The following is a 15,030-nucleotide window of genomic DNA, read 5'->3' as shown; positions in this document are numbered from 1 at the left end:
TGAAACCTGGAAGTTACAACACAAGCCAGTCTGAAAATACATGCAAAATCTGGACATGGGCACCTTGGTTGACATACTCTGCTCACAGCACTGTGTATAGTCTCCCAAACCTTAATCTTTACCCCTTCCTTTCTTTTCTTTCTCAGGTGCCGCAACTTCCATAGTAGGGAGTGACACCAGCCAAGCAGAACGTCCAGGAGGTGAGCTTTTTACTCTAAGGCCTTGGTGCTTTTATCAAATCCCTGTTCTCTGCAGTGAAAACATGGGTGTGCAAGTGGGTAGAGGAAAGGAGCCTGCATTTGCCCTGGAAATATAACATGCCAGAGTCAAAACCTGGGTGTGCCTAGGAATTCCCTGGTCTCACCTGACTTATCCCTCTGGATTTCCAGGAGCCCAGGATTGCAGAGCTTGTTATATAGCAAGGATGAGGGCAAGCGCTGGATAACCCCTGCTTATCAGGGTCCCTGACCCTTTTATACAATTTGCCTTTTTCCTAAAGTGTTTACTAACATCTTTCACACTGACTTATTTATTACATTTATTGTTCATTGCTGGCCTCCAGTTACTAGAATGTAAGGTGCATTAGGAGAGGGGTCTTTGAACATTTTGCTCACTGATACATCCCAAGGGCCTAAAACAATATCACATGAAAGAGATATTTAATAAAGCTTAGTTGAAAGGTGAAATGTATTATTTGAAGAATTTTTCACTCCACTTGCCTTAATAGGTACAACTGTGGTTTCACCTGGAGCCAGCAGCAGTTCACAGAGCTCCAGGCCAGGTAGGAAGGACTAAATACAGTCCTCATATGCCAGGATTAGAGTTAACAAGTTCTATTTTCAAATTCTCAGTATCAAAATGCCTGAGGTAATTGATGAGTAAAATTCAGAAAGATGAATCTGTCATCTGCTTTTTTTCTCCTGAAGGCACCTCTGTCACACCAGAGAGTTCAGCATCTGAAAGTGAAACAGGTGAGGAGGAGATAAAGTTACCATCCACATTCAGTGTGCTCTATGGAAAGGGAACCCCAGGAGCAACAGGCCAGGACATGAAGTGGTAGTCACTTATAGTTCATTTCCTTACAAAACAGAGGCTTTCAGGAATGTTCTTCCAGTGGATTAAAGCCACATAGCTATTTCCACAACTGATTTAGGAGGTAATGCCATGTTGATACCTTTCTTTTTCCACTTTTAGTTACTACAAAAGAATTATCTGGGACAACTGCTATATCTAAAACTTCCCACACCAGTAGGTTAATAAGCAGGAAATCTCCATGTTTAACCACATAATATAGTTATTAGCGCTGCTTTGATGAAATACCAACCTCATTGTTTTCTCAATATCCCAAATTCTGATCTCACCATTCACCACTTCCTCTCTCAGAGGCTGCAACTTTTAACAGAAGGCCGCAGTGTTCCTCCATCTGGATCCAGCCCCAGTGAGAATGAGCAGAGCACAGCTTAGGGTTTAGCATAAATTATGACTCTCCCTAGGCTCGCCTGTTGGGAGTGTGTTTTCCTAGGTAGTGGTTTGCATTTACTTTCAGTGTTTTCTTACACTGAACACATTCTGGAAAACTCTTAAAACCAACATCTAGCCCCACAGCTGTAACTTTCTAAAGAGGGGCTGGTGGTACAGTCAGCATAACAGATTTCTCCTGCAAAATCATGTATACCACTGTGGTGTAGAGGGAGCTGACAAATATTGTATTTCTGGAAAGAAAACAATATAAATTCTTGAAGCAAGCATATCCTATATAAAAGTTTTCTTACTCAAAAAAGCAATAATGATATGAAATATTTTCCAGTGTTCTTGGCACATGAAAACACTGTTCTGGTTTTCATCCCATGGCAGGCACCCCTGCAGCCTCAGGAGGCCAAGCAACTGGGAGCCTGACAGGTGAAGGGGAGGGAAAGCCACCCTGTTTCCTTGTCTGGGAGTGAATGTGTGAAAGTGGAGGGGCCTCAATTTGGGCACATTACTATTTCCATTGCTCTTTTAATGCTATGGGTCATAGCAAAGGCATATGATTCTCAGTTAATCAGGAAGCAGTGAAAGGGCCCTTTGATATAACAAAGATACACCCAGATTCCTTCTGGAGGCAGGTCTTCAGAAGACAAACACAAGTCACTGTGATGATCACAGACCCTTTGTGTTTCAGCCACCACTGGGGTAGCTCCTGGCACAACTGTTGCACCTGGCAATTCCAACACAGGTGAGTCCCTGAGGTGGCAGATTCCTCCAGGAGTCCATCTATGACAAATTCTCCTCCAGTGTTATCCTGGGTAGGAGAACCACCGTAAGTTTTCCATGGTCTTGCAATATTGTTCATCACTCCTGTCCTGTTTTCCTCTTTCTCAGAGGCCACAACTTCTGTAGGAGAAAGAGAAACAACAAAAGCTGAAATAATCACAGGTGAGCTCTGTTAAGATATTAACTATTCCTAAAACCTTCCCAAGAGTCTGGCCTGAAATATGTAAACACTTTTTGAATTTCCCAGAATTAGCATATTAAGGAAAATCTAACAGAAGTCCAATATTTGACATCGATAAATCCAGTACAGACCTTTCAACTTTTCCTCCTTATGTCTTGCACCGTGGGTCTATGGATCCTTCATCACAGCATCATGAGACCCATTCCCTGACAGTTACATAGATGATTTGGGCCCAAGTGTACACTGCTATCATTAAACCCTAAGAAAGGGACTAGTGGTGGAGGACTTTCTCTGAGAACAAATCACAGTAAACTTGCTCAGGGAATGATATGTTTCATGGGCAAAGTGTGGATTCACTCTCAAAATTAAAGTCCAGAAAAACTAATTTCCTGGTATATTAAAGAAACAAACATTTCATTTGTTTTATTATTAAGAGCCCATGCCTGTTAAATTAAGGACCGCAAATTGACCAGTTACAATCCGTTCTTATTTCAGGTACTACTGAGGGCATCTCTGGGAAAACTCTGGAAGCTGGAAGTGCCCACACAGGTCAGGAACTCTGAACGTGGCCTCTTGGCCATGTGATCTCATTGCTCAACCCCAACTTATGAGTGAGAACAAGCAGTGTTTGGTTTTCCGTTCCTGTGTTAGTTTGCTGAGGATGATAGCCTCCAGCTCCATCCATGTCCCTGCAGAGGACATGATCTCATTCCTTTTTATTCAGCTTGACATTTTCTATTATTTTTCTCCTTTAATTATACATGATGCTTATTTTCTGTATCCCCTCACTAGAAAGCTTTATGGGAGACTCAGAATGTCCTGTGCAGTCTTTTTTTAAAATTTTTTATTTTTTATTTTTCCGTAAGTTATTGGGGTACAGGTGGTATTTGGTTACATGCGTAAGTTCTTTAATGGGGATTTATGAGATTTTGGTGCACCCATCACCCAAACAGTATATACTGCCCCATATTTGTAGTCTTTTATCCCTTTCCCCCTCCCACTCATCCCTTCAAGTCCCCAAAGTCCATTGTATCATTCTTATGCCTTTGCGTCCTCATAGCTTAGCTCCCACGTTATCAGTGAGAACATATGATGTTTGGTTTTCCATTGCTGAGTTACTTCACTTAGAATAATAGTCTCCAGTCTCATCCAGGTCACTGCAAATGCTGTTAATTCTTACCTTCAGTTCCTTTCTCTCTCAGAGGCCACAACTTTCCCAGGAGGCAGCGGGACTACCCGAGCAGGATCACCTGGAGGTGAGCTTTTCAGGCAGAGGCCTGGGGCTCTCATCATCTCTCAATTTTTGTGGCTGCAGTGAACAAATAATATGAAAGCATTTGAGGAGGAGTCGGCATTCTCTGAGGCCATATTATGTCATAACAGTCTGAAAAGTTATTCCGCTTATAAATTCCATGACCTCAGATGTCTCAGCCAGGCTGTCTCCAGTATCCTGGCATATGGAGACATTTTTGTCTGATAAGAGGATTGAGAGTATGTTGCATGTATTCCAACCCTCCAGGACTTCCAGTCTTCCTTATCCAGTTTACCTTTCCACCCACAGCTTGACATTTCCTTTTCTTTTCATTTATTTTTTTCTTTTTATTTTACTTTAAGTTTTGGGATATGTGCAGGTTTGTTACATAGGGATGTGTGTGCCATGGTGGTTTGCTGCACCTATTGACCCATCCTTTAATTTGCCTTGGTGTGTGATGTTCCCCTCCCTGTGTCCATGTGAGCTTATTGCTCAACCCCCCACTTATGAGTGAGAAAAAGCGGTGTTTGGTTTTCTGTTCCTGTGTTAGTTTGCTGAGGTTGATGGCCTCCAGCTCCATCCATGTCCCTGCAAAGGACATGATCTCATTCTTTTTTATTCAGCTTGACATTTTCTATCCTTTTTCTCCTTTAATTATACATGATGCTTATTTTCTGTATCCCCTCACTAGAAAGCTTCATGAAGTCAACTGATTATTAAAATGCCTCAAGTTGCATGAAAGAGTTCTACTTATAAAGATAAAACCATGCTTTGTTTCTCCTGTAGGCACTTCTGTCACAGCAGGGGGCTATGTCTCTGGAAGGCAAACAGTTCAGGGTGATTTAAAGCCCTATTCTCCCCTTGCCTTGTAGTGAAAGGGAAACCCAGTAGCCACACATCTATCCCATGTTGGCCTGGAAAGCCCAGTGCTAAGCAGCTGTTCATTTTTTATTCTATAGAAATAGTGTCCTCAGGAATGGGCTTCTAGTGCTTTAGGGCCACATTGATGCTTCCAAGCTTAGTTGGGGAGATAATGCTCTATAGTTCCATTTTCCTTTTTTGCATTTTAGGTGACACTGGAGAATTATCTGGAACAACCATTATATCTGAAAATTCCACCACAGGTAGTTTAACAAGAAGGAAATGCCCTTATTTAATGTCACATGTCACAATATCTCTTTTAGGACTGCTATGATAAATTACACCCCCAAATCCCCTCCAGTATTCCAAATTCCCAGACTTCACTATTCTATTTTTTCCCTCAGAAGCCACAACTTCCATTGTAGGGAGTGGCACTGCTGGAACTGAACTCAAAACTGGTGACAATAAACAGCCCATACTTTGGCCTCGTAAGGATTAGTACTCTCAAGCTTTCCTTGAGAGAGTTTGTGTTTCATTTAGAGACATTGCAAGTAATTCAAAATAGGATTGCTGTTATTTATTTGTTTATTTATTTAGAAAAACTACCAATCCTAGAATTGAGCCTCCCTTCATCAAGTCTGAGGTTGGGATGGGATTTTTCCATTGTGTTACAAGTCTCACCAGCATTTGAGCTGGAAACCAGAAAGTTTTCTGTGTGAATGTGCGTGAAGTAGAAAAGAACCTCATGGAAACGGTGCATTTATCCATACTTGCATAGCCCACAATTGGCTTGCCCAACATTTTCTCCTATCTCTGAAATTTCAACACATTTAAGCCTTTCTTCCCTCCTCTTTCTATCTCACAGCAGGCATCACTGCAGCAACAGGGAAGCAAGCAGGTGAGCATTGGGAAAATGCATCTAGTTTCTCTTTTGTCAAATTTTCAGTTGTGTTTGTACTTGAAACATTGTCTCTCTATCTCCTTTTGTTATGAACTGTTGAAAGCAGGAAATACATCTAGTTTTCCACCTTCCCTGTGCTCAGAGAAAGAGATTTCTGTTATGGCAAATAAATACAGAAATACAGCATATCCCTTTTAGATTTGGGTCCTCATTTGACTTACTCATTCACTATGATCACCTCAGTCTCTTTGTGTTCCAGGCACCTCGGAGGTAGCTCCTTCCACAACAGTTGCCCCAGGAAGTTTCAGCACAGGTGAGTCTACTCTGTGGTGGGGAATCCTTTCATGGGTGCTTGCTACAGTAACATGCCTTTCCTTTTGGTGCTTCTATGCAGGAGCTCCACCATTCCATTCCATGCCCCCTGAATCTTTTCCATTTGTGTCTTTCTTCTTCCAGCAGCCATAACTTCTCCTGGAGCAAGTGGAACGACTGAGGTTACAACAACTACAAGTAAGAACTGACAATCCACTACCTCCTCCACAGTAGGTCACATTGCTTCAATCACATCTACCATTTGTACGTCCTGTGAAGAGCATTTTTGTTGGAAAAAAAAACACTATTCCAAATAGACAAGATTTTACCTAATACATAAATGTCAGACACTCAAATACTTTTATCTTCCTTTCCTCTGCTTCAAGGAGACTTCACCATGGAGCTAAGGCACTGAACATCAGTTGTGTGATTGGAGAGAAAAGTCTTTCTTTCCCTCAATGATATATAAAGGAAATAATAGCTATTAACATTTTTCTCATTAAATATTCTGTAGAAATGGTGCATGCAAAACATATAGATTAACTCCTGGTCTAGAAACCTCTGAAAGAGCTTGCTGACACATTAACAAAACAGAGTTCCCTGAGCCCATCAAAGGTCGTTTTCTTTTCATTATGTGTAAAGAATAAAAATATTGATTCCTATCACTCTAAGTTCCAATGTGGTAGCCACTGGCAAAACTTTTACACATGAAGAGTGTAATACTTAAAGCAATAAATAATGATGATTATAGTAATGAGCATATTGATCATTTATGAATTCCTTACTATATCCACTTTTTAAATTAGAGGTTTACATATTTTATTCCAATTAAGAAATACCTAAGGTCCAATTAAGAAGATAAATTTACAAGTGCTGTATCTCTCCGTTTTAACAATTAATCTTACATATTTATGTTTTCCATTACTTTTAAAGTCAGAAGGCCTTCTTTTCTGACTTAATAGAAAGTGTCCAGACATTTTGAATTGAGGTTCTCTTGTAATGACATCAGCTTAGCTCATCTCTCTTTCTTAATACTCAATTAATTTTGGTTTTCTTCAAGAGACCACAACTTCCCTAGGAGGAAGTGGCACCACTGGAGCAGAAATAAAATCAGGTAAAGACTTTGAGGTATTTATGTTTATTGTTGTATTTTGATAAATTTCTTAGAGGAAATTTTTTTAATGAGCTCTTAATTTGGCAATAAATTTAAATTACAGAAAATTATCACAGATAATGTAGAGATTCCCTTTAATATGGAGTGTGGTTTTAAATTTCCTTTGAGGCTACAGTATTTCAAGGAAACAGAGTTTCTTCTTAGATTTGAATTTGTAAACTCTTGAGTCCAAAGTTCCTAATCTTTCCTTTTGGGAGACTAACCTCAGGGTTCTAGGTCTCTGGAGAGGAGAGTTGCAATAATAGCTCTGGCTTTGAAGTGGTTTTCCCTTTGAAAAGAGCATAGTCTGTATAACATTAGTGTCCTGTTCATAGATAAAAATTTAAGATTTTCTTTCTTCTTTCTTCTTCTTTCCTTCTCCTCTTCTTCTCCTAATCTTTTTTCATGTGGAGCCACCACTGGAGCACCAGGAAGTAGGACAGGTAAACTTGGGGAAAGCCTTTCATAGGACCTTCAACATTGGCATAACAATAATCATTATGATGAAGGCGAGATATTGCTTACTGCATTAACCTTGGCCTTGTAAAGAAACACAATAAATCTGAAACATGGTTGTCCTTATGTCAGTTATAAGTCCAGGAAGTGTGTTTTCTTGCTTCAAAGTCACAAATAGACCTACTGTTGGCCACATTTTTCCAAGGGTCACAAAAGAGTTCCCATGTAGATCCCTCTCTCTTCTTTCCTACCTAGGCACAACTGGAGTGCCCTCTGCTACAACAGTCTCCCCTGGGAGCTCCAACTCAGGTAAAGCACCAGGCTAGGAGGAACCACTACTTGGAAAGGGCTCCTCAGTGAGGCATCTGCCTGGGTGACCCTACCATGCTTTTCTCAGATGCTTCTAATCTTTGCCCTCACTGCTGTTCTTTGTCCCTGTTTTGCAGAGGCCACAACTTCTGTAGGAGAAAGTGGAAAAACAGGAGCTGAAACAATCACAGGTTAGCTCTGTTAAGGAACTAAGTTTACTTTGTTATAATTTCCCATGTCTTGATAGAAATATGGCAAAAGTTTTTAAATTTTCTATATTTGGCATATTAGGCAAAAATTTAGCAGATGTTCAATATTTAATATCAATAAATATAGTTCAGATACTTCAACGTTTTCCCCTTATGTCTTTTGCCTTGGGTCTTGGAACCCTTCATCTGGGCATCATGGGGCCTATTCCCTGACAGTTATATAGGTGACTTTGGCCCAAATCTATCTTTCTGGACTGAAATTCTAAAAATAAAATTCAGTGGCAGAGGACTTTCTCTGTAAACTTTCTGAGGGAATTATAGGTTCTATGGGCAATGGATGGATCAACTCTTAAATATGCAAACTCTAGAGAAATAAATTTTCTGTTTTATTAAAGAAAAAATTTGTTTTTTTTCTTTAAGAGCCTATGCCCGTATCATGAGGAGCAACAAACTGACCAACTGACCTCAATCTTTTCCTTTTTCAGGTACTACTGAGAGCATCTCTGGCAGAACTCTGGAGGCTAAAAGTGCCCACACAGGTCAGGAATTCTGAACATGGCCCTTTGGAAAATACAGGTTATGGGGCCATAGAATGTCCAGGGCAGTCTTCATACTTCTAATTCCTTTCTCTCTCAGAGGCCACAACTTTCCCAGGAGGCAGTGGAACCACCCAAGCAGGACCACCCGGAGGTGAGCTTGTCAGGCTTAGGCCTGAGGCTCTCATCATGTCTCTATCTGGTAGCTTCAGAGAAAAAATAGTGAAGGCATTTGAAGTAGGGCCTGCATTTTATTCTGGGCAATATGGTGTCCTGTCAACCTGGTCAGTTATTCTGCTCCTGAATTTCATGACCTTGGATAGTCAGGCAGGTACTATTCTAGCTTATGGAGATATTATTTTTTCTCATAAAAGATATTTAAAAATATTTCATATATTTTTGCCTTCCAGGACTTCCTATTCCCCTACCCACATTGCTTTTTCACTCACAGCTTGATACTTTTTTATCATTTTTCTCATACACTTACACATGATGTTGATTTCCTCTCTCCTCTCACTAGAAAGCTTCATGAAGACAACTGATTATTAAAATGCCCCAAGTTGTATCACACAGTCCTGCTTATAAGTATAAAACAATGATTTTTTCATCCTGTAGGCCCCTCTGTCACACCAGGGGGATATATTCCTAGGAGTGAAACAGGTCAGGTTGATTTAAACCCTATTTTTCTCTTGCCTCATAGTGAAAGGGAATCCCAGAAGCAACACATCCATCGCATGTTGGCCTGGAAAATGAAGTGCTAGGAAGTTGTTCATTTTCCATTCGCTATAGAAATAGAGTGTCCACAGGAGAGGGCTTCCAGTGCTTTAGGGCTACATTGATGCTTCCAAGCTTAACTGGAGACAAAAATGCTCTATTCCTTTATTTCCTTTTTTTTTTTTTTTTTTTTTTTTTTTTTTTTGCATTTTAGTTACCACTGGAGAATTGTCTGGAACGAACTTTATATCTGGAAGTTCTAACACAGGTAGCTTAACAAGAAATACCTCTTATTTTAATGTCAGATGTCATGATTTTTTTAAGGCTTCTCTGATAAAATATCTTCTTCCAGTATTCTAAATTCCCAGTCTTTTTCATTCTCCTCTTTCTTCCATCAGAGGCCACCACTTCCACAGAAGGGACTGGTACTTCTGGAACTGGATTCAAAACTGGTGAGAAGAAACAGCCCGTGATTTGGCATCGTAAGTATTAGGTCTCTCAAGCTTTTCTAGAGAGAGTTTGTGTTTGTGTTATTTAGGGACATTGCAAGTGATTCAAAATAGATTTGCTAGTGGAGGTACTTTTTTTTTTGAAAATCCACTAATTCTAAAGTGGATCATTACTGCTTCATTTCTGAGGATACGATGCACTTCTCCATTTATGTTACAACTCTCGCTAGCAGTTTAGGTGGAATTCAGAAAGTTTCAGTGCATGTGTGTGAAACAGAAGAGCTCTGTGGAACCAGGACACATACATTTAACGTGTATATTTGAACAAAAATGCTGGCTCAATATTTTCTCCTACATGTGAAGTTCAATACATTCAAACTCTTTTTCCTCCTCTTTCTATCTCACAGCAGGCATCACTGCAGCACCAGGGAAGCAAGCAGCTGAGCATTGGGAAAATGCATCTAGTTTCTCTCTTATCAAATTTTCAGTTGTGCTTGTACTTGGAAACATTGTATCTCCTTTTGTTATGAATTGCTGAAAGCAGGCAAATACATCAAGTTTTCCACTTGCCTCGTGCTCAGAGAAAGAGGATTCTGTTATGGCAAATAAATACAGAAATATAGCATATACCTTTTAGATTCAGGTCCTCATTTGACTTACTCGTTCACTGTGATCACCTCAGTTTCTTTGTGTTTCAGGCACCTCAGAGGTAGCTCCTGCCACAACAGTTGCCCCAGGAAGTTTCAGCACAGGTGAGTCCACTGTGTGGTGAAGAGTCCTTTCACAGGTGCTTGCTACAGTAACAGGTCTTTCCTTTTGGTGCTTCTATGCAGGAGCTCCACCATTCCATTCCATGCCCCCTGAATCTTTTCCATTTGTGTCCTTCTTCTTCCAGCAGCCACAACTTCTCCTGGAGCAAGTGGAATGACTGGGGTTGCAACAACTACAAGTAAGAACTGACAATCCACTACCTCCTTCCCAGTAGGTCACCTTGCCTTGATCACATCTACCGTTTGTACTTCCTGTGTAGGGCATTTTTAAAAAAAATTTACAAATAGGCCAGATTTTACCTAATATGTAAAAGTTGGACACTCAAATGCCTTTATCTTCCTTTATTCTGCTTCAAGGAGACTTCACCACGGAGCTAAGGCACTGAGCATCAGTTGTGTGATTGGAGAGAAAGGTCTTTCTTTCTCTCAGTGATATATAAAGAAAATAATAGCTATTAAAATTTTTCTCATTAAATAATCTATAGAAATGGTACATGAAAAAATATAGATGAACTTCAGGTTCTAGAAACCTCTGAAAAATGCTTTTTGACACATTAAGACAACACAGATTAACCTCACCCCATCGAAGGCCATTTTCTTTTCATTATGTGTAAAGAGTAAAAATATTGATTCCTATACCTCTCTAATTCCAAGTTCCAATGTAATAGCCACTGGAAAAATTCTTACACATGAAAAGTCTAATACTTAAAGCAATAAATAATGATGATAATAGTAATGAGCATGTCGATCATTTATGACTTCCTTACTGTATCTGCTTTTTAAATTAGAGGTTTACATATCTTATTCCAATTAAGAAATACCTAAGCTTCAATTAGTAAAATAAATTTATAAATGATATATCTTCTCATTTTCACAATTAAATTTGTATATTTATGGTTTTCATTACTTTTAAAGTCAGAAGGCCTTCTTTTCTGACTTAATAGAAAGTGTCAAGACATTTTGAATTGAGGTTATCTCATGTAATGACATCAGCTTAGCTCATACCTCTTTCTTAATACTCAATTAATTTTGGTTTCTTTTCATCTTTTAGAGACCACAACTTCCCTAGGAGGAAGTGGCACCACTGGAGCAGAAATAAAATTAGGTAAAGACTTTGGAGTATTTATATTTATTGTTGTTCTTTGATAGATTTCTTAGAGAAAAATTTTTAATGAACTTTTTATTTGAAAATAAATTTAAATTACAGAAAATTATCATAGATAATGCAGAGAATCTTTTTAATGTGGAATGTGGGTTTAAATTTCCTTTGAGGCTGTAATAGTTTAAGAAAACAGAGTTTGTTCTTGGATTTGGACTTGTAAACTCTTGAGACCAAAATTTCTAAAGTCTTTCCCATCTGAGAGACTAACCTCAGGGTTCTAGGTCTCTGGAGAGGAGACTTGCAATAATAGCTCTGGTTTTGAAAAGGTTTTCCCTTTGAAAAGGGCCTAGTCTGTATACCATTAGTGTACTGATTTCTACAATGTAGAAATCACCAAGATGTCATATTTTAGTTTAGAGATAAAAATTCAAAATTGTCTTTCTTCCTTATTGTTCTTTCTTGTTTTCTCCTCTTCTTTCTTCTCCCTTTCTCTTTTGAGTTTCAGTAGGAACCACCACTACAGCACCAGAAAGTAGGACAGGTAAACTTGGGGAAAGCCTTTCATATGACCTTCAACTTTGAACAAATCTTGGTAATAATATTTGGGGCAGGAATATTAGCCACTGCATTACCCTTGGCTTTGCAAAGGCACACAATAAACCTGAAGCCTGTTAGTCCTCATGTCAGTTATAATTTCAGGAAGTATGCTTTCTTGCTTCAAAGTCACAAATAGACATACTGTTGGCCACATTTTTCCAAGGGTCATGAAAGAGTTCCCATATCCATCTTTCTCTTTTCTTTTCTACCTTGGCACAGCTGGAGTGCCCTCTGACACAAGAGTCACCCCTGGGAGCTCCAACTCAGGTAAAGCACCAGGCTGGGAGGAACCACTGCTTGGAAAGTGCTCCTCAGTGGGGTGTCTGCCTGGGTGATCCTACCATACTCTTCTCAGATTCTTCTAATCTTTGCCCTCACTGCCATTCTTTTCCCCTGTTTTGCAGAGGCCACAACTTCTGTAGAAGAAAGCAGAATAACAAGAGCTGAAGTAATCACAGGTGAGTTCTGTTAAGGAACTAAGTGTACTTTGTTATAATTTCCCATGTCTTTCTTGAAATATGACAAAAGTTTTTGAATTTTCCATATTTGGCATATTAGGCAAAAATTTAGCAGATGTTCAAAATTTAACATCAATAAATATAGGTCAGACACTTCAACATTTTCTCCTTGTTTCTTGTGCCTTGGCTCTAAAATCCCTTTATCAGGATATCATGGGGCTCATTCCCTGACAGCTATGTATGTGACTTGGGCCCAAATCTATCTTTCTGTATCTAAACCCTAAAAAATGGAACTTGCTGGTAGAGGACTTTCTCTGTAAACTTGCTGAGGGAATTATAGTTTATATAATGAATAATATATGGATTAAGTCTTAAAATACAAACTGCAGAGAAATAAATTTTCTGTTGTATTGAAGAAAAAAGTTTTTTTCTTTAAGAGCCTATGCTTATATCATAAGGGGCAGCAAATTGACCAACTGTCCATGATCCTTTCCTATTTGGGGTACTACTGAGGGCATTTCTGGCAGAACTCTGAAAGATGGAAGTGTCCACACAGGTCAGGCATTCAGAACATGGCCCTTGGCCAATACAGCTTATGGGACCCCAGAATGTCCTGTGCAGTCTTCATACCTCCAATTCCTTTCTCTCTCAGAGGCCACAACTTTCTCAGGAGGCAGCGGGGCCACCCAAGCAGGATTACCCAGAGGTGAGCTTGGCAGACTGAGACCTGGGGCTCTCATCATCTCTCTATCAGGGTGGGTACAGGGAACAAATAATGTGAACGCATTTGAAGGAAGGGCCTGCATTTTCTCCTCAGCCATATTGTGTCATATCAACCTTGGTCAGGTATTAGACTTGTAAATTTCATGACTTGGATTGTCAGCCAAGCTGTCTGCACTATTCTAGTTTATGGAGACATTATTTTTTTCTGATTAAACATATTAGAAAATATTTCATATATTCCAACCTTCCAGGACTTCCTATTACCCTTACCCAGCCTTTCCACTCACAGCTTGATACTTTTTATCATTTTTCTCATATACTTACACATGATGTTTGTTTCCTCTCTCCCCTCACTAGAAAGCTTCAGGAAGACAACTGATTATTAAAATGCCCCAAGTTGTATCACACAGTCCTACTTATAAATATAAACAATGATTTATATCTCCTGTAGGTACCTCTGTCACACCAGAGGGATATGTTCCTGGAAAGGAAACAGGTCAGGGTGATTTAAAGCCCTATTCCCCCCTTGCCTCAGTGAAAGGGTATTCCAGCAGCAACCTATCCAACGTGCGGGCCTGGAAAATGAAATGATAGGAAGGTGATCATTTTCCATTCTCTACAGAAACAGTGTCCACATGAGAGGGCTTCCAGTGCTTTAGGGCTACACTGATGCTTCCAAGATTAATCGGAGACAAAATGTTCTGTTGCTTTATTTCCTTCCCCCCAACTTTTTTTTTTTTTTGGCATTTTAGGTACCACTGGAGAATTTTCTGGAACGACCATTATATCTGGAAGTTCTAACACAGGTAGCTTAACAAGAAGTAAATTCTTATTTAATGTCAGCTGTCATATTTCTTTTATGGCTTCTATGGTAAAGTAATATCCCAATATCTTCTTCCAGTATTCTAAATTCCCAGCCTTTTTCATTCTCCTCTTTCTTCCATCAGAGGCCACCACTTCCACAGAAGGGACAGGTACTTCTGGAACTGGATTCAAAATTGGTGAGAAGAAGCAACTCATGATTTGGCATAATTATTAGGTCTCTCAAGCTTTTCTTGAGAGAGTTTGTGTTTATTTTATTTAGGGACAATGCAAGTGATTCAAAATAGATTTGCTGGTGGAGATACATTTTTTTTTAAATCTACTAATTTTAAAATGGAGCATTACTGTTCCATTTCCGAGGATGGGATGGAATTTCTCCATTTGTGTTACAACTATTGCTAGCAGTTTAGGTGGAATTCAGAAAGTTTTCAGTGTGTGTATGTGAAACAGAAAAGAGCCCCATGGACCCAGGACACATGCATTTATAAGTGTATATGTGAACAAAAATGCCGGCTCAGTATTTTCTTTCTTATGTCTCAAGTTTTAATACATTTAAACCCTTTTTTCCCTCTTCTTTCTACCTCACAGCAGGCACCACTTCTGCCCCAGGGAAACAAGCAGGTGAGCATTGGGGAAATGTATCTAGTTTTGCTTTTATCAAATTTCCAGGTGTGCCTGAAGTTGGGAACAATTTCTATGTGCTTTGATTTGAATTGTTGAAAGCAAGCAAATACATGTAGTTCACCATCTGCCTCATGCTCAGTGAGAGATTTCTGTGGTGGCATATAAATAAATAAATATATACATACATAGAGCATATTCCTTTTAGATTCAGTTCTTCATTTGATTTACTCATTTACCATGATCACCTCAGTCTCTTTGTGTTTCAGGCACCTCTGGGGTATCTCTTGCCACAACAGTTGCCCCCGGAAGTTTCAGCACAGGTGAGTCCACAGTGTGGTGGGGAATCCT

The 15,030-nt window shown here is 39.5% G+C and overlaps 1 protein-coding gene across 1 annotated transcript in view; it reads left to right on the top strand.

Annotated features, from left to right (window-relative positions):
* The window catches only part of MUC19 (mucin 19, oligomeric), a 193,102-nt gene that overhangs the window by 135,276 nt on the left and 42,796 nt on the right, over positions 1-15,030 (top strand). The window contains exons 99-125 of the mRNA XM_034935026.2: positions 147-200; positions 728-781; positions 927-971; positions 1,195-1,248; positions 1,855-1,899; positions 2,162-2,215; positions 2,362-2,415; positions 4,757-4,810; positions 5,413-5,445; positions 5,708-5,761; positions 5,905-5,958; positions 6,821-6,874; positions 7,327-7,356; positions 7,625-7,678; positions 7,816-7,869; positions 9,536-9,589; positions 10,285-10,338; positions 10,482-10,535; positions 11,408-11,461; positions 11,964-11,999; positions 12,275-12,322; positions 12,460-12,513; positions 13,166-13,219; positions 13,989-14,042; positions 14,184-14,237; positions 14,647-14,679; positions 14,949-15,002. Coding sequence (XP_034790917.2) covers positions 147-200; positions 728-781; positions 927-971; positions 1,195-1,248; positions 1,855-1,899; positions 2,162-2,215; positions 2,362-2,415; positions 4,757-4,810; positions 5,413-5,445; positions 5,708-5,761; positions 5,905-5,958; positions 6,821-6,874; positions 7,327-7,356; positions 7,625-7,678; positions 7,816-7,869; positions 9,536-9,589; positions 10,285-10,338; positions 10,482-10,535; positions 11,408-11,461; positions 11,964-11,999; positions 12,275-12,322; positions 12,460-12,513; positions 13,166-13,219; positions 13,989-14,042; positions 14,184-14,237; positions 14,647-14,679; positions 14,949-15,002 — 1,350 coding nt within the window. The remainder of the gene's footprint in view (positions 1-146; positions 201-727; positions 782-926; positions 972-1,194; positions 1,249-1,854; positions 1,900-2,161; positions 2,216-2,361; positions 2,416-4,756; positions 4,811-5,412; positions 5,446-5,707; positions 5,762-5,904; positions 5,959-6,820; positions 6,875-7,326; positions 7,357-7,624; positions 7,679-7,815; positions 7,870-9,535; positions 9,590-10,284; positions 10,339-10,481; positions 10,536-11,407; positions 11,462-11,963; positions 12,000-12,274; positions 12,323-12,459; positions 12,514-13,165; positions 13,220-13,988; positions 14,043-14,183; positions 14,238-14,646; positions 14,680-14,948; positions 15,003-15,030) is intronic.

Source organism: Pan paniscus, chromosome 10 (assembly GCF_029289425.2).
Source record: "Pan paniscus chromosome 10, NHGRI_mPanPan1-v2.0_pri, whole genome shotgun sequence".
NCBI lineage: Eukaryota > Metazoa > Chordata > Mammalia > Primates > Hominidae > Pan > Pan paniscus.
The sequence above is the reverse complement of the archived record's forward strand: the minus strand, read 5'-3'. Positions and strand labels throughout refer to the sequence as shown.